This window comes from Hyperoodon ampullatus (genome assembly GCF_949752795.1).
Source record: "Hyperoodon ampullatus genome assembly, chromosome: X".
Taxonomy (NCBI): domain Eukaryota; kingdom Metazoa; phylum Chordata; class Mammalia; order Artiodactyla; family Ziphiidae; genus Hyperoodon; species Hyperoodon ampullatus.
The window spans coordinates 33,614,469-33,633,330 of record NC_136913.1 but is presented as its reverse complement, the minus strand read 5'-3'; the positions used below and the strand labels follow the sequence as shown (position 1 = coordinate 33,633,330).

The window sequence follows — 18,862 nt, the reverse complement described above, 5'->3', positions numbered from 1 at the left end:
CAGCACCTCTCCATCAGCCAGAGATGAAAATACTGGCACCCTCTCTGCCTTCCCTGGGCAAGCGCACCACTCTGCACGTGCACGTGGCTGGCTTGTTCCCCAGGGATATGTCAGAGTTTTAAAATCCCCTATGGACATCTTATTCCCCAGATCTTCCTTTCAAGTTTTTAGCCAAACTCTAGTTGGCCACAACTGTTACTGCAGCCTCAGGCAACTGCAATGTAAAGCTACTGAATATTTTTGGCAAATGTCCTGAGGATAGGGCCTTTCCATCTGAGCAAGATATGAAACAAGTCAAAAGATGACAACACCTTGCTCGTGGGGTGGGGTGTTGCTAGAGAGCTACAAGAAAGGTCAAGTTAGTTGTGACAATGCACTGGGGATGGGAATTGTGAGGAGAGCCATACTCAGTCTGCCTCTTCCTTTGTTTGCAAGGTTACAGTTTTCATAGCTACTGTGATTGCAAGATTGCAGAGCTGAGGAGAGGGGGATAGAAATGGGTCAAGTCAAAATGTCACAAATCACCCTGCTCTTACCAGGATTCAGAGTTTTTCTTGAGTAAATACTCCTCAGATTGTTTGAAATCTTTGTTTAATTTCAAGATTTAAAAATTTTCATTTTGACAATTTTTGTTAGTGTTTTTATTGCTTTTAAGGAGGAACAGATTTATGAAACTCCTTGCTCCACCATTTTGGAAGTCCCAGGTCTCCTGTTTTCTTTATTGCACAACTATTTCCTACTCCTTGGTCACTTTGATAAAATGCCATAGCATTTTACCTGTATCTCAATTATATTCTCTGATTTTTTTATATTCTCTTTCCTGTTAGGGAAGTCTCAACCTTCTATTGCAAACTATTCTTGTAGCAATGAAATTAAATATATGTTAAAAGGCTTTTTATTTTATTTTATTTTATTTTTTTTTTTTTTTTTTTTTTTTTTGCGGTACGCGGGCCTCTCAGTGTTGTGGCCTCTCCCATTGCGGAGCACAGGCTCCGGACGCGCAGGCTCAGCGGCCATGGCTCACGGGCCCAGCCGCTCCGCGGCATGTGGGATCCTCCCAGACCGGGGCACGAACCCGTGTCCCCTGCATTGGCAGGCGGACTCTCAACCACTGCGCCACCAGGGAAGCCCAAGGCTTTTTAAAAAAAAAAACAAAGCATCATAAAAATCAATACTAACAGCAATGAAAAATAGAACAAGGAAAAGACATGAAAAGAATATAGTGAGTCTGAGTTGTTAGCAGACTGTCAAAGTGGAGGTGTGCAGCAAGCAGTCAAAAATGAGGGGCTGAAGCTAATACATTTTGAGTAAAAGTATGAATTTGGCATTTGTACCTAGTTGATAGTTTGAAGCCAAAAAACTGCCAAGTGGGATGTTGTACAGACTAAGAATGCTTTAGAAGGTGGAAACTTGAAAAGAAATGAGAAGCCTAGAGGAATAAAAGGACCAGATAAGTAACAATCCAGAAATGGCACGGAGATTAGGAATATAGAATGATGTAAAATAAAGGGTGAAGAGTGTTAAGAAGGCAGACAGACAGTGCCAAACATTATAGGAGTTTTGAGGCAGATAACTTGGGAAAAGAACTGATTTTTCTTGACCAAAAGTTATGGGTGATCTTTGTGGCAGAAGTTTCAACAGAGTAGAGGAGATACAAATGGACCACCATGAAATAAGAAGTGATCATGTAAATACTGCTTTTTCAAGAAGTTTAGCAATCACAGAAAATATAGAGGGTAATAGCTGAAGGGCTATTGTTAGAGACAAGTTTTATCTTATAATGGAAAATCTTTGAGAATATTTATAGATTAAGAAAAATAATCCAACGATGAGGAAGGTATTGAAAGAGAGAGAAAGAGAGAAAGAGGTGGGGGGGAAAGAATGAGAATCAGCCTTGAGTGCACAGAGGCCAACTTCATTTTACACATTGAAGAATGAAGATGGAGAATCAGAAGCATTTCAGTAGTCTCAAAGGAAGTGCAAGATGAATCCTGACACTATAAAGCAAAGTTTCTCAGTCTAGCCTTTCTCCTTAGCAGCACCTCAGTTGTTTTTCAATAGAATTTCCATTGAAATACCAGCAATAAACTAAATATTATGAATGAAAAGAAAGGGCAAATTGGTAATGTTCATTAGTACATGCTGATTAAAAATAATGGTGATTTTCAAATTAAGAAAGGTGATACTTTATTCATAATATCTCTAGGGACAAATGTTTCTTCAGTCTTAAACATGTTTCTGTTCCTTTATAATTGTTGATGCTATTTAAATATAGAAATATAGAAGAACTGGAATACATGAACAGTATTATTAATATCTTAATGAAATGACATTTAATTAATTTAATATGTAGTATCTTTAATTACAGAAAGGGCCTCACTGAAAACTTACACTCTAAAGGTAAAATTAACCAGATTCTTCAGTTTTATTTGTGTATTGAAACCACAGAAATATAGACTTTGATTATTATTTCCTGTAAGTACAATTCTGTTATGAATAGAATTCCACTTTTACATTTAATTAGAGAAATATAGTTAATATAGCATAATTACTATTTTTAAAGGCCTACATTTTTAAAAAATGCATTCATTCTGAAGAATAAAAATTTTAAAAACCTACAGACATCACCTCTGCCATAATAACAAAATGAAATAACCAATGTTAAGAAATTAAGCAACTTTTTCTTTAACCTGTTTTCATCAAACTCATAAGACAGGATTTCTTGCTCACCAGAAAATTCTGGAAGGGGAAAGGGAGTGGTGGAAAAATGATTTTTTTCCTTAGTTATAGCAAGTGCAAGTAGTCATGCTCTTTTCTTTTCTTTTCCTTCCTTCTTTCCCTCGTTCCTTCCTTTCTTCCTTCCATTTGAAAAGCCATCCATTATGTTTGTATCCGTTCATTAAACAAATCTTCCTTGAAAAACTATTATGTGCTTGATACTATGATTTATGCTAAGTACAAAAGTATGGATACGAGGGGCATGCCCCTTTTCTCACAGTTCATAATCTGGTGGAGAAGAATAATCTGGTGGAGAACAGGTAATAGCAATAGGATGTAATGTACATGATGGTGGGAAAAGTAAAAAAAAATGCCGTGGAAGCACATGAAAGGCACCCAATCCAGGTTTATGGGGATGTAGAAGGAGTCTTGGAAAAGTGGCATCTAAGCTTTGTCATAAAGAATGAAAAGGAGTTAGACATACACAGAGAAGTGGAAGATAGGGAATTGGATAGAGATTTCCAGGCAGTAGTAAAAGGAAATACTATATACAAATGGCCTAAGTGTGGCTGGAGCCAGGAGTGCTAAGAGAGAAAGCTGAGCAGATAGGCTTTTGAAACACGTGAAAGCCACTTCAGGGAGCCTGGACTCAATCCTGAAGGCAAGAGATGACAGTGAAGAGTTTTAGCAGGGGAGTGAGAAGATGAGATTTTCATTCATAATATTCACTCTATTTGCAATCCAGTAAGGAAAGAAGAAGAAAATCAAAGCATATTTTTCAAGATTACCAAAAAAAGCAGAAGACAAACCCAGAGAATTTCTAAACTTCTGATGTACCCTCTAAAACTAGATTCAGGCATCTATGATGGATAGATATTTGAAGCTTCTTTGAGGATTCTATTGGGCACATAATTTGTAGATAAATATGGGAGTGGGGAGTAGAAAAATTTATTTTCAGATTTGCTTAAACAAATCAAGTGAGGAGGGCCAAGTACAAAACCTCATAAAAAATAAAGATGTAAATAATTATGCATTTCTTCACATTCCCACTATTATTCACACTGGTAAATGACAGGACACACTTTTGAAATTTCATGCTTGCAGATATCACATTACAATTTTAAAAGCTGTTTAAAAGTTTTTTAAAAAATATCTTTCATTGTCATGTACAATTTCTTCAAGTGAAAATACACATGACTCAAATAAGTAAATTTTAATGTGTTTTATGATTATATGCTAATATTTAGATATAAAACTTGTTTGGTGCTAATTCAACTTTATAATCGAAATGGCATTTTAAAAGCTGTTGGACTAGCAGAAAGGAGAATTCTAACCATCTCCTTATGTCACACTGCTTCACCTAGTTAAGTAAAATTAAATGTTTTTAAATATATAATTCAATATACTCCTTCTGAAAACACTTTCATACCAAAAAAAAAAAAAACCCAAAATCTTACCTTAAATGTTAGGATGCTTGTTGTATAATTGGGCACCATTATGGGTTTATTTGGTATCTCCCCCACTTGACAGTCTACGGTAATGTGTTCCAAGGCCAGCGGTCTTTTTCCAATCACTTTTATGTCAAAGATATGCTCCATACCATCTACTTCATTTCGTAGAGTAAGTTTGCCCTGTGACAAGTCAGCCAAATTTCAGCTCTATAGGAATGACAGTTGGATGCCAACAATCTCTTCTATTTTAGTAATCTTGAATCTGATCAATGAAATGAGCTTTCAAGGAGGTGCCAGTCATTAGCTTTTCCAGTTTATATATAAATACTTCTACTGAACGAATAAAGATGAATTTCCTGTGAAAAGCTCTTCATTTCTTTTCATTTTCTCTAAGTGACAGTTTAATAGGCATTCTCATACATAGCAATTATATGCCTGTTTACATCCTTGTCAAAGAAATATGACTTAAGAAAATATTTTCTGAAGTACAAACTTCCTTACTGAATACAAAAAAGCAATGATTTTACTTTGTTAAACATATTATGTAAAAATAATCTAGACATAAATATTGACAGCCTATGACATTGTGACTTTCAGAATATTTATCCCTCAAATTACAACATTTATTAAAGTTTCAAGCAGAGTGAACACTAATGATCAAATTCATAGAAAATATAACTTTTCTTTTTTTTAATTTTTTAGTTTAATTTTATTTATTTTTTTATACAGCAGGTTTTTATTAGTTACCCATTTCATACGTATTAGTGTATATATGTCAACCCCAACCAATTTCCCAATTCATCACACCACCACCCCACCTCCGCCAGAAAATATAACTTTTCTGCAAGAAAATTTATCACAAATTATATATGTTAACATCACACATTGGTTTATTGACATGTTAAAGCTAGGGAAAAAAATCAATGAGTTCATACCATAATCTCACATTCCAAAATAGGTTTGAATGTGAGAGGATAATTCACAGTCTCACTTGGTCCAACATGTAAAACGGGAGGTCCATAAAACCACTCTCCTTCCATAGTAACTTGACATTTCCATTCATTCTTTGTTTTATTATTCTAAAGCATGAAAATAAAGACAGAAAAATATCAGAGAGATAGAAAAATATCAATGTAAAAAATTCAAAATTCCTTACAATTATATTACCTTCCTTGATGCTATTATCACCCACGAATAGCCAAGCTACAGCCAATCACTGTTCTTAGTGCCTATAAGCCCATCTTAATCAAGTATTCAGATCACAACTGAATCTGGAGCAGAGTGATCTGAGAGACCATGACTCTGCTTGGTTTGATGATAGGTTAAGGAAGTTAGAATTAATTTTTTAAGCAAAGAGATCCAGCAGGAGTGATTAATCAGGTGAGTAATATGATAACATTTATATTCGGGAATAAAACTGTGACATCAATATGGAGAAACAAATGGCCACACATAATGCAATTAGGAATCGGTAAGAGTTCAGATGAAAGGTCTGAAGGACTTTAATTGAGACAGTGGCAGTGGGAATGAAGAAAAGTACGAAAAAAAAAAGTCTGTGCTTACTGTTGGAATACTCTGGGTAAGGACTTCAAATGCTGGTGTTGCAAAATCAAATCTGGCCTCTGGACGTTCTTCATTTACCACACCTTCAATGCAATAGACACGCACATCATACCTTGATGTCAACAAGATTTTACAAGGGTAGCATCCAGGACTGAGAGGAACAAATCGTAAAGGAACTGGAACAGATCCATCTGTAACTATCAAAACAATTAAAAAGTGGTTTAATCATTTCTGATGCTATAAATCCTAAGATTCATTTTCAGGTAAAGCAATATTTTATTTTTTTGGATTTAACTGTATTATATAATCCAGAAGAGACTAGGTTATAGCAAGGTAACACAGTACCCCTCAGTCTCCTGGGCATTACAAGCAAGTTTATTTTTTATTAATGACAGAATATATCCTGCATAGGTCAGAGGAAGGTCTGCTCCATAAAGCCACTGAGGGACCCAGGCACACCACTCCTCCTTTGTTTACAGGTCAGGGAAGAGTAACTGAAAGTTTGCTCAAGGGCTTTTTAGTGCTCAGCCCAAAGTTAACACACATCACAGTTAACTGGTCAGACCCAACCACAGGGTTCTATCTCAGCTGACAGGGGCTGAGAACTGAGAGATATATGGAATATTTGGCAAGCATTATTACCTGCCACATTTCTATGACATAGAAATGCTCTGTCCCATAGCAATCAAAATAAGTTGCAACTTGACCAGAAGATAGAAATAATTTTTCATAGTTAATAACCAAGGGAAGCCAAAAGAGGCATGTCCAATGAATACTTCTCATATCACTTTGTTATACCATATACCTTAAGTTAATAGCTAATATCATTTCTTATGGTGGGCAGGCTGTCTATGCTGGTCCTTTCCTTCCAAGCAATACTACTTTTTCTCTGAAGGTCACCATTTTCTTATTCTCCAGGAAATGAGAAAATAGTTATAAAAATCTCTCAACCCTAAAGGAGGATGCAGTATAATACTATAACACAAATTTCACTGCTAAAGCCAAAGTATTTAAGTTACAGATGAGAAACAAGTGCTAAAAAATGTTCAGAAGCCTAATTCTGTGCAAGGAAATTCTCCGAAACCAAGAAGACAAATCAAGCTTATCAACCAATGGACAAGTATTATGATACTAATTGGCTGTAATTTTACTTCACTCACATTTAACACCTCAAATGTTAAAAATGGCAAACTTGTTTTCAAATACACTGAAGTCTATATGCCAAGAAGACCAGTCATTCTTGCAAGAACATTAACTGTTATAAATCATTTTTAAAACATATTGAAGATGTATATGTATGTGTTATATGTTCTGTGTTACATATTTTAAAAATATATTCATCATATATTATATAGAATGTATTACGTGTTGTATATATCATATATTATGTATAATGTCGTAGTTATATGTTAAAAAACACTGACAGTGGATCACACTTGAAATCTATATTACATCTAACCAAAGTCCAAGATTCTCAGCTGGTCTAAGGAGGAAACAAAGGCTGTTAGAATGTTGGAATTTTTATTCCATCCTTTTCAAGTACAAATCTAATTTTAGAATAAAATTATTTTTTCTTGTCAAAAAGGACTCCAGGGGCCTCCCTGGTGGCGCAGTGGTTGAGAGTCCGCCTGCTGATGCAGGGGATACGGGTTCGTGCCCCGGTCTGGGAGGATCCCATATGCCGCGGAGCAGCTGGGCCCGTGAGCCATGGCCACTGACCCTGTGCGTCCGGAGCCTGTGCTCCGCAACGGGAGAGGCCACAACAGTGAGAGGCCCGCGTACCGCAAAAAAAAAAAAAAAAAGGACTCCAGGCACATTTTATCATCTGTTGTTCACTGATTACTTTCATTCTGAGAAAAGCATTTGAATTGTGGCAACATCATTAGAACAAAACAGGTGAGATAATTATTTGATTAAAATTTGTTGCTTTATTATCAGAAAGGAAGAAACCACATTTCTCTCTTGTATGAACAGATTGAAATGAAAATACTTAGATTAGGTAATTTAAATAAAATTAAACTGCTTAGAATATGAAATTTAATCAACTTAACAGTAATTTTTTTAACATCTTTATTGGAGTATAATTGCTTTACAACAGTAATTATTATTTTCATCATCGATAAAGAATAACTAGCCATTTCACGGTAAACAATAATTGAAATGCACAAGCTCAAGTATAAAGCTTCTATCGAAAGCTTTATGTTATACACTATTTCCTTTTCCCTAAAAATATGCACTTCCTATTGACACTGAGTCTGAAAGTGAAAGCCAAGGACATTCTTCAGTGTACATTTTCCAACTCATGAAATGTTCATGAGCAAAGACCCTAAGAAGTAAGCCATGCAAGCCCCTCTCCCTTACAAGTCCAAACAGAAATTCATCATAATAGTGGAAATCATGGAAATGATGGTTTTGTTGAAGATATATTGATAAAACAATATTTCTTTTTCTTAAACATCTGAAATAATTTAATTAATTCATGCTAGAAAAAAAGAGTTGGAATATTATCATATATTACCAACATGAAGCTACTTGTGGATTAAGGTATTCATCACACAGTATCCTCATCACCTTAGATGTAAAATAGCAGAGGTAGAGTCTTTTCATATTTAGAAACTTGGAAATTTTCCTGGCCACACTGTGCCACCTTAACATCATTCTCCTTTAAGGACATGTTTTCCCAAAGTCTTTTCCAATTCTGCTCTGTAGCAGATGTTATCCATGCCCTGCCATGTCCCCTTGGCATTTAATCCTCCCTGCAGGCCAGTGGCTTTATGGAAAACAGCTACTTTCTCCTTGAGGCCTTCCTCTAGTCATAGGAAGGTGCTTAACCCTCACATGGATCAGGCCAGAAGTGACAGTTAATACCTGCAGTTGCAGTCCTTGACAAATAATGTATCAAACTGGTGGAAAAATAACCCAGCTTCTTTACCCTTGGGTTGGAATAACTCTGAGGTGAACTCTACACCAACTCACAGAGATTCCCCAGTGCAACTGAGCCCAAATTGCTCACAGTGGCAACTGCTCATGAACACTCCCTGAATTGGCTTCCTCTCTTTGCTGTCTCTCACTCTCTCACACTTCTACCTACGGTTCCTGAGATCACTTCTCAAACTACTTGCTCTCAAGACCTGCTCTCAGGGTCTGCTGTTGGGAATCCCCAACCTAACACATACCCTTAGACCAAGGAAAGAGAGCTTGCTGTCCTGGGCCTCATGCTTTCTAGAGCCTTACTCTGAATCTCCTGTCATTGTCTCTCTGCATATGCAAGGAGGACATGGGCCCACTGGGACAGGCCTATGTTGAGCCCAGCTCCATCCTTGTTCCACGTTCATGGGATGTCACAATTCACAATCCAAAGTGCTTTGATCCCACTTCCAGTGCCTGCACAGAACTCTTCCCTATGTCAGTCCTCCTGCTGGAAGACTCTTAGAATTGAAGAATTCTAAGTTAGAACAGCCACCTCTAACTAAGAGGTGGCTATTAAGGGGAAGATGTCAACCAAGATTAATTATGTGGGCTGAGGTACCTACAAATTTGTACACAAGCCCTCTTACAATACATGTTAGATGTGAAGGAAAAAAGAGAATGGGGTGGGCACATGCCCAGGGCCCAGCTATCCTGTGTTTTCATGTTCTAGTGCAAAACTCTGAGGAGGCCAAGAATTCTAAATTCAAATTTGGTCTTCTAGGTTGGTATAAAGCTTTATTTCTCAAGGCGGAATAACAGACCATATTCTATTTAAAAATTTGTTAGTTTGATTTACCACTTTTAAAATTTAGATATATGGTATATGGGCTTCCCTTTGTACTTTTGACCTGGGCATTACAAATGTCAGGGACAATCTGGACCTGTCCCTTCCATCCTTACTCTACTAGATGTAGCTCACCTGGGGCCTTTTCTTTACAGGTGATCCTAGTAACTATGGGAGTTGCTAGGGTTCTGTAATTAAAGATAACCAAAGATACGTAAATTTATCAGATTATAGTTACTAAAGAAAATAAAGGAACATAAACAGAGAATCTCTCTAATGAAAAAATACTTAATTTTATATAACTTTAGCTACTGGAAGAAGTGAGTGTGACCTATCATTTTTAAAATAACCCATAAAAATGGGCATCCAGCACATATGATCTAACAATCCAACTCCTGCGTATATATCTGGAGAAAACTCTAATTCGATACATGCACCCCAATGTTCATAGCAGCACTACTTACAACAGCCAAGACATGGAAGCAACCTAACTGTCCATTGACAGATGAATGGATAAAGAAGATGTAGTATAGGTATACAATGGAATACTACTCAGCCATAAAAAAGAATGAAATAATGCCATTTGCAGCAACATGGATGGACCTAGAGATTATCATACTTAGTGAAGTAAGTCAGAGAAAGACAAATATCATATGATATCACTTATATGTGGACTCTAAAAAAAATGATACAAGTGAACTTATTTATAAAACATAAACAGACTCACAGACATAGAAAACAAACGTCTGGTTACCAAAAGGGAAATGTGGGCGAGGGATAAATTAGGAGTTTGGGATTAGCAGATACAAACTACTATACATAAAATAGATAAGCAACAAGGTCCTACTGTATAGCACAGGGAATTATATTCAGTATCTTGTAATAAACTATAATGGAAAAGAATATGAAAAAGAATATATATATAGGGCTTCCCTGGTGGCACAGTGGTTGAGAATCTGCCTGCCAATGCAGGGGACACGGGTTCGAGCCCTGGTCTGGGAAGATCCCACATGCCGCGGAGCAGCTGGGCCCGTGAGCCACAACTACTGAGCCTGCGCGTCTGGAGCCTGTGTTCCGCAACGAGAGGCCGCGACAGTGAGAGGCCCGCGCAGCGCGATGACGAGTGGCCCCCGCTTGCCACAACTAGAGAAAGCCCTCGCACAGAAATGAAGACCCAACACAGCCTACAATAAATAAATAAATAAATAAATTTATTTAAAAAAAAAAAAAAAGAATATATATATAAAAAAATATATATATATATAACGAATCACTTTGCTGTACACCTGAAACTAACACAACATTGTAAATCAACTATACTTCAATATAAAAAAAATTCAGTGAGAGAAAGAGCTTGGATTGAGGGGTGTCCATGGGTCACAGAGTTTCCAGGCATTCTCTCTATATAGAACATGCCCTTGTATTTCATGATTTTTTCCTGAAGCATGTATTGACTTTGTCAGGATGCCCTAAATGTCCTATATTCAGTCTTTTCCAACAAATTGCAAAATTTTGCTGTTAAAAAAAATGTGCAATTTCAGATCCTAGAATAGGTCATGGTTGGGACAATAAATCAATACCGCTGTTTTGGTCAGCTAAAACTCTCCAAAACTTAGTGGTTTAAAAAAAACCAAACACCGCTTATTTGTTCATGATTCTGTGGCCTAACCTCATTTGGGAAGGCTTACCTGCTTCATGTGGTATTGGCTGGGCTCACTCATGCATTAGGACCTCAACTGGGAATTCTGTCCATGAGCTCTCTAATCTTCTATGAGATGAGCCCAATATTTTTCATACAGTACAGAAGAATTACCAGTAGCAAAAGAATGAGAGCCCTGTGCACAAATGGTTATCATATATCTGCTTCTTTCGAATTCCTTAACCATCCATTGGCCAAAGCAAGTCACATGGCCAAGACCAGGGAGCTGAGACCACATATAACATGTATACAGGCAGACAGGATCCAACTGGGCTTTTACTGACACAATCTACCATGTCTTAACTCCAAAGCAAGATACATGCATTAAACTGGTGAGGTGAAAGATACAATCAACTAACAGTTAAAAGTTCTGTTTTCTAGTTTTAGTTCCTCTTCTACATTGTGTGATCTTGGGCAAACAACTTAGAGGTCTTTTTCAGAATTCAAGTTCTTAATCTGTTTAAATTAAGGAGTGAGATTTGATCAGTAGCTTTCAAACATTTTATTTTTTGGCTTGGTGGGGCAGGGTGGGGCGGGGCGGGGCGGGGCGGGGTGGGGAATGTATCCAAAGAATACCTAAGACAGAATCTCAGTATATAAAACAAGTTAACCTAGAGTCAATCTGGTTGAAGTAAGACACTAGAAGCTCCTATTCGCTTCCACAGCCTCCCTATAGACAAACCAAAGCACTTCAGAAGAATGTTACAGCTCTAAAGAATATAATTTCATTAACTGATCTCTTAGGTTTCTTTCTGCTTTAACATTGCATGATTATATGAAAGTACATCAGAAAAGTGGAAGAGACTAAGTAATACAGTAAATTGGTCATTATCTTCTATAGTTAATTATAAAAGGATATTACTAGCAAACAATAGTCAGAAATCCTTAATTCAGAAAATGAGGTATCGAGAGAATGAATAAATTTATGATATGAATTCATTTATAAAATGAATTTATAATAAACAGATATTTGTTATAAGTTAATGTATGAGTAATTATATTTTCAAATAATGTTTTGGCCTATTTGCTAATCCCACTTCCATCTACTACTGGAAAGATTTAGTGTCGATTTTTTTCCCATTACACAAGTAAAGGACCAAATCACTTGCTAGTTGGAATTTTACCCATTTTAGTTACTTTATTATGTTCTTTTCGGCACATGAGCATCTACCTCACGAATACTCTGGCAAAGTAAGTGATAGATTCACTGTGTGCTAACAATTTCTCATTACTGAGTTTACTCATTTAATATCAAAATCATGAAGTGTGCCGAAAGACTTCATATAAAAAAGAAAAAAAGTTCAACTGCAATTTAAGAGTGTGCTTGATTTATTTTGTAAAATGTTTTCATTAGCATCATCCATCAGGTAAAACCATTTTCTGAAATGGTTCACTGCTTAAATTGTCAAATTTAGTATACTATTCAATAAAATAACAATAATTTAAAATGATAGAAACCCATACTAATTACTGACAAATTCAATTTTTGAAATATTGGTTAAAATGGGTCTTATCACTTCAAAAGAGGCTGGCTGAATTACTTTTGCTTTTCTATCACCAGGAAGATCTAAAATAATATTTAAGGGTGAAAAGAAAGAGATAGGAAGAGAGAGGGAAAGGGGAAAAGGAAAAAAAGAAGGGGGCTTCCCTGGTGGCACAGTGGTTGAGAGTCCGCCTGCCAATGCAGGGGACACAGGTTCGTGCCCCAGTCTGGGAAGATTCCACATGCCGCGGAGTGGCTGGGCCCGTGAGCCATGGCCGCTGAGCCTGCGCGTCCGGAGCCTGTGCTCCGCAACGGGAGAGGCCACAACAGTGAGAGGCCCGCGTACGGCAAAAAAAAAAAAAGAAAAAAAGAAGAAGAAGAAAGGAAGATACAAGGAGGACAAAAATAAAGGAGAAAGGGAAGTTGGAATTGAGGAAGGAAAAATAATGTTTGGGGGATGCTAAGAGAATGGCATGTGACCTTTCCTAACCAACTCCAAATGGTTGAGAGCATCAGACTTGTTGCCCCATGAAGTTTCTAAGTATCTGCAAGCAGAAAAGACTGGTATGCAGTTCCCTGTCAGATTTTGCTGAAAGGCAATACCTATACATCCCCCCAGGTGCCCTAAAGCACAGGAAAAAGACCAGAGAGGGATATCAAAGTGCTATAAGTAAATGGCAAGAACTGCCTATTATTTCCAGCACAGTCAAGCTAGGTTTAATAGGTACAGGAATACCTAATCTTATTAATTGCATTGGTCAAGACTAGTAGGGCCTTACTAATGTTCTGTTGGCTTGATGTATCAATTATTGAGAGATGTGTAATAAAATCTCCCGCTCTGTGGATTTGTTCATTTTTCTTCCATATTTGCCAATTTTTGCTTTGTACATTTTGAGATTATGTGATTAGGTGGAAATAAGTTCAAAATTTCTCTCTACATTTGAGTATTCCTTTTTAAATTAACACATTTATTTGCCTTAAAGTCTACTTTTTTTTTTTTTTTTCTTTTTTTTTTGGCAGCACTGCATGGCTTGTGGGATCTTAGTTCCCTGACCAGGGATCAAACCTGGGCCCGGCAGTGAAAGTGTTGAGTCCTAACCACTGGACCACCAGGGGATTCTCTAAAGTCTACTTATTCTATATTTATGCCAGCTATTTTTTGATTAGCTAATAGCTGGCATAAGTTTTTGGATATTTTACCAGGTAATTTTGTAAACAGCATAAAGCTGTATTTCACTTCCCATTGTGAAAATATCAACTTTTATATTTATCGTGACTAATGACATATTTATGTTTAATATCTCATTTTGTGATTATTTTATTAATTACAGCTCTTTGATTCCAAGTTTTTCTTCTGAATTCAATTTCCTTCATCCATAAGTAGATCCTCCTTTGTTCTTTTAGCAACTATCTGTGAGTTTTAAATTGTCCCAATTTCACTGTTGAATTGAAAATAATTTTATTTCAATCTTACTCTTGAGTGATAGTTTACTGGGATTTAAAATTCTAGGCTGACAGTTAATTTGCTTCAGTACTACAATACCATTATCTTCTGGCTTCTATTGTTCCTATTGGTAATTCTGCCTTCACTATAATTTTTGTTCCTTTGAAACTAGTATGTCTTTTTCTCGTTGCTTTTCAGAATTTCTCTTGTCTTTGCCATTCAACTGTTTCACGATAAACTATTTAAGTGTGAATTTAGGTGTCACTCTTAACTTCTAGCATTTAAAAAACCATTCTGTCTTTTCTTTTTTCATTTGCTTCTATAAATAGGAGAGGGTTATCTTTCCTAAGTGGTCACTTGTACAGGGTCTCACTCGCCTTTCATTCTGCAGCGATCTCTTAGATCTAAATGTGGAGGTAGCTCAATGTATACCCTTGGGTCAATTTCCTGTATCAAACAAGCATATGTCGATTAGATGTAGGGGGGATACTTCTTATATCCACTGGCAGGTTTCAAATCACCTAAGGGAAAATTTACATCTTAGAAAATTTCATGAACTTACTGTTACTGGATAAACTCTAATCCCACCAACAACATGTACCAAAAATCACTTGGACTCTTCCAATCTCTGTCACCAACACCAGATCTACATGCTAGATTCTATACATCCTTATGATAGAATGATGTTCTTCCACATTTTCCTCGTACAGTTACAGTCATTTTAAGTTCAGGGGGTTTGTTTTCTTAAGAGAGGTGCAAACAAAGAAGTGTTAATAGAGGATGCCCTTGGAAAGTATTTCACTTATATCCATTCATTAGAAAAATATTTTAAAACACCTACGATGTACCAGGAGGTATGCAATTAGGAGGCAGCTTCCTAGTTTTCTGGTATGTTGCAGAAAATAAATTTCTGAGGAAAAGGCAGATCATGGGACTAGACTGTTTTCTTTTTATACCTAAATTATGTTTTAATTGAGCATGAGCCTATGGAGGTTATTAAATGTGTTTTTCAATCAGGCTACATCCTTTCAGTGACTACTGGAATTCCTCATAGGATTTATGCAAATGAGTGGCTGTTATCTTTACTTTATATTGATATTGAATTTCTGAATTTCTGTATGTCTTCATGGATCATTTAACGGAAAATTAGGAGAAAGCCTATCATGGAATTGTAGCTTGCTGGTATTTAAACTAGGAAGTTGTCTTTTTCATATAACTTTTCTCAGAAGACAAAATTTCCAAAAGAAAAGAACTAAAATAAGATTTCACTTTATGGGCTTCCCTGGTGGCACAGTGGTTGGGAATCTGCCTGCCAATGCAGGGGACATGGGTTCGAGCCCTGGTCTGGGAAGATCCCACATGCTGCGGAGCAACTAAGCCTGTGAGCCACAACTACTGAGCCTGCGCATCTGGAGCCTGTGCTCCGCAACGGGAGAGGCCACGACAGTGAGAGACCTGTGCACCGCGATGAAGAGTGGCCCCCGCTCACCGCAACTGGAGAAAGCCCTCGCACAGAAACAAAGACCCAACACAGCCCAAAATAAATAAATAAATAAATAAATAAATAAATAAATTTAAGATTTCACTTTCTAATTAACCCCTCCATGGGGAAGGAAGCAAGAGATTGCAGACAGCAAATTAACTTTGTGTTTTGCATTTTTAATTCTGAATACCATAAACTTTCTCTAATTGTCTTGTATTAAATATAAAATGTTTTGAACAGAGTTTTAAATAGACTGATTTACTAAGTATGTAAATTAGTCTGAATGAACTGTTAGGAAGCCAATAAAAAGCACATTCTCTAGGACTTAGACCAGGGGAAAAGGTTATACAATTTTTGACTAAATGACTCCCTAAGCATACTATTGCACAGCATATATTCACTATTGAACACCTAATAGGAAGAATAAGACACTGCTTAAAGTTCACATTTTTTTACTTGCAGGCTTTATGTCCACAGCTATAAAACAATAAAAGGCAAAGTAAGACATTTATCAAAGTGAAAATATCTTATATTAAAACTATAAGGATAAAGAATACACACTCATGGATAATTATTTTGACTTGGTTATGCAAATTATTTGACTTAAAGTATATTTTCGTTGATAACATAGGACACAATCACATCTCATTACTGCATGGTGCAGAGTAAAAAGAAAGAAGCTGGAGCTGGCAAAAACCCAAGCATTAGGACAGGACACGTATAGGCAACTCAACAAGCTGTAAACTCTGACTATGGGAGGACAGGTATAGGAAGGTAGCCAGATAAGAAAGCCATTTTAGTCAAACAATAGTTATGACTGGGATTTTCAAAAGTAGGAAGTGAAATTATAATCACGTAAGTGGTCCAGAGAAAAGGGGAGCTAGGTCAGGCTGACGTCAGAGGCCAGTCTGCAGTCAAGACAGACCCAGGATCCCAACCAAGTTCAGGGACAAGATTCTTGTCTGAGGGGCTTTGGGCTGTCAGAACAAGGGTGGATTGGCAGGAAAAGTGTACCAGTATCCAGGGAAGGAGTCTGGAAACAACACACCTGGATTTTAAGAAATAAAGTAGAAACCTATGCCTGGGTAGTGGAACACACCAGAAAGAGGGAGATGCATCACAAGGATGACAGCATATGAATGAGGAGCCAGGGCTGCCAGATTTAATGTCAGAATGGAACCGAGAGGGACCCTATGGGGACTTCCCAGGACAGACACCACCACCACCACCACCCCACCCCCCACCATGTCCTCCACCTGCCTCTTGTTTGTAGAAAAGCTTTAGTTTCCCAGGCCTGCCCTGAGTCACAAAAGGCTGGCTCAAGAATTAATGACTGAAAGTATGTGGACATACAGTAACAACAAAAAAAAACAGCAGTTAGGCCAGGAGAACTGGTAACAATTTAAATGATAAATCGGTCATATAACGGTCACAAAATCTTTAGTTCCTCCCTAAAGGACAAAGATAAGTCTGATGCACATTCCTGAGTTGTTTTGCAGACACGAAAACCTCCACCAGATGGAAGAAGTTAACTGCATGATGACTATGAGCACATAGTCCTCAGACCAGCTGGAGCCTGAGGATTGATGACGTTAATCCCTGTGACACTGCCCTGTTACCTCACCATCAACCAATCAGAGAATTGTGCACAAGCTGATCATGCACCGTGTGACTCTCTCCCTCACCTTGCCTTTAAGACCCCTTCCCTGAAACCCATCAGGGAGTTTAGGTCTTTTGAGCATGAGTTGCCTGGACTCCTTGCTTGGCACCTGCAATAAATGCTGCATTTCCTTCACCACAACCTGCTGTCAGTAGATTGGCTTTACTGTGCAGGTGAGCGGACTCAAGTTCATCTCAGTTAACAGGAATAGTATTCATGAGACAACGTGGATGACACTGGAGACTGGGGTGGGGGTGGGGGTTCAGCATAGATGGGCCCCTAGGTGCTGGGTCTGAGAAGAGGTTTGGCTCAGGGCCTGTGATTGAACTCAGGGATCATGTTCACATAAAGTAAAATATGTGATGAACATAAAGTTTCCTCATTCATGTGGTTTCAACTGTGTTGTTTTATATGTATCTGTTGCTTAAGAAGACCAGTTTACAGAGACATTTTACATTTTTAAATAGGAGATCCTTTTTTATGCCATCTAAAAGATAATTTCAGCACTTTACGGCTCATTTGAGAAGAGGTTATTTATCATGTGGGGAGATATTAACAGAAGTGACTCTGAAGAGGAGTATCAGTTAGTATACGCTAGGTCATGCTACAGTAACAACTCCACATCTCAGTGGATTAACACAATAGTTTATTTCTTGCTCACACATGTAGTGATCCTTGGTGAAGGAGGCCTCCATTTCTAAATGTGCCTCTCTAATAACTGTGGCAGGGAGAAGGGACAAGAAAAATTGCTCACTGGGTCTTAAAGCTACCACCTGGAAAAAATAGTCAGCAGTTCTCACATGCCATTGGCCGACTGAGTTATGTGTTCATGGATAACTTCAACATTAGTGGGGAAGTGCAATATTACCATGTGCCTAAAAGAGGAAAACAAGGATATTTGTAAAAAAGCTCTAAAAATAATCCAGTTAGCTTATGGAGATTTTAAAAAACATTTTCTTGTTCTCTTATGTTACCTTGATGATTAAACCTAGAGACCAGACTAGGGCTTTATTGAGATAATGTAATACTTATTATATGGTGTATTACATATGAAAGTTAATCATAGAGGTACTGCACCAGACTTCCATTCTGGTCATGATTGAAATGCATGTTCTTAAATGTTATTTGTGTCTGGAAATCTGTTCAAGACAAACATTAAGGAGAGCTTTAATAAAAATAGGATGTGTCACATTATTAAGTATTGTTTTTGGGTTTTTTGGGGTTTTTTTTGTTTTTTTTGTGTGTGTGTGGTACGCGGGCCTCTCACTGTTGTGTCCTCTCCCGTTGCGGAGCACAGGCTCCAGACGCGCAGGCTCAGCGGCCATGACTCACGGGCCCAGCCGCTCCGCGGCATGTGGGATCCTCCCGGACCAGGGCACAAACCCGTGTACCCTGCATCGGCAGGCGGACTCTCAACCACTGCGCCACCAGGGAAGCCCTAAGTATTGTTTTATTAAGATTATATTTAAAGATCAAAAGGCCTCATTATGCTGATGAAGCCAGATTGATGAAATATTAGATAACGTTGTGCTATTTGGAGGAAAAATGCCCTTTTGTGTTCCCCTCACGGTGGAACTTGTTGGTTGCCTTCCCAATAACCCCTGGCC

The 18,862-nt window shown here is 37.6% G+C and overlaps 1 protein-coding gene across 1 annotated transcript in view; it reads right to left on the bottom strand.

The window, feature by feature from the left end:
• Positions 1 to 18,862, bottom strand: part of CFAP47 (cilia and flagella associated protein 47) — a gene marked incomplete at both ends in the record, with an annotated part of 271,498 nt that overhangs the window by 124,872 nt on the left and 127,764 nt on the right. Inside the window, 5 exon segments of the mRNA XM_079727989.1 lie at positions 4,176 to 4,349; positions 5,105 to 5,248; positions 5,733 to 5,929; positions 9,622 to 9,674; positions 18,056 to 18,130. Coding sequence (XP_079584115.1) covers positions 4,176 to 4,349; positions 5,105 to 5,248; positions 5,733 to 5,929; positions 9,622 to 9,674; positions 18,056 to 18,130 — 643 coding nt within the window.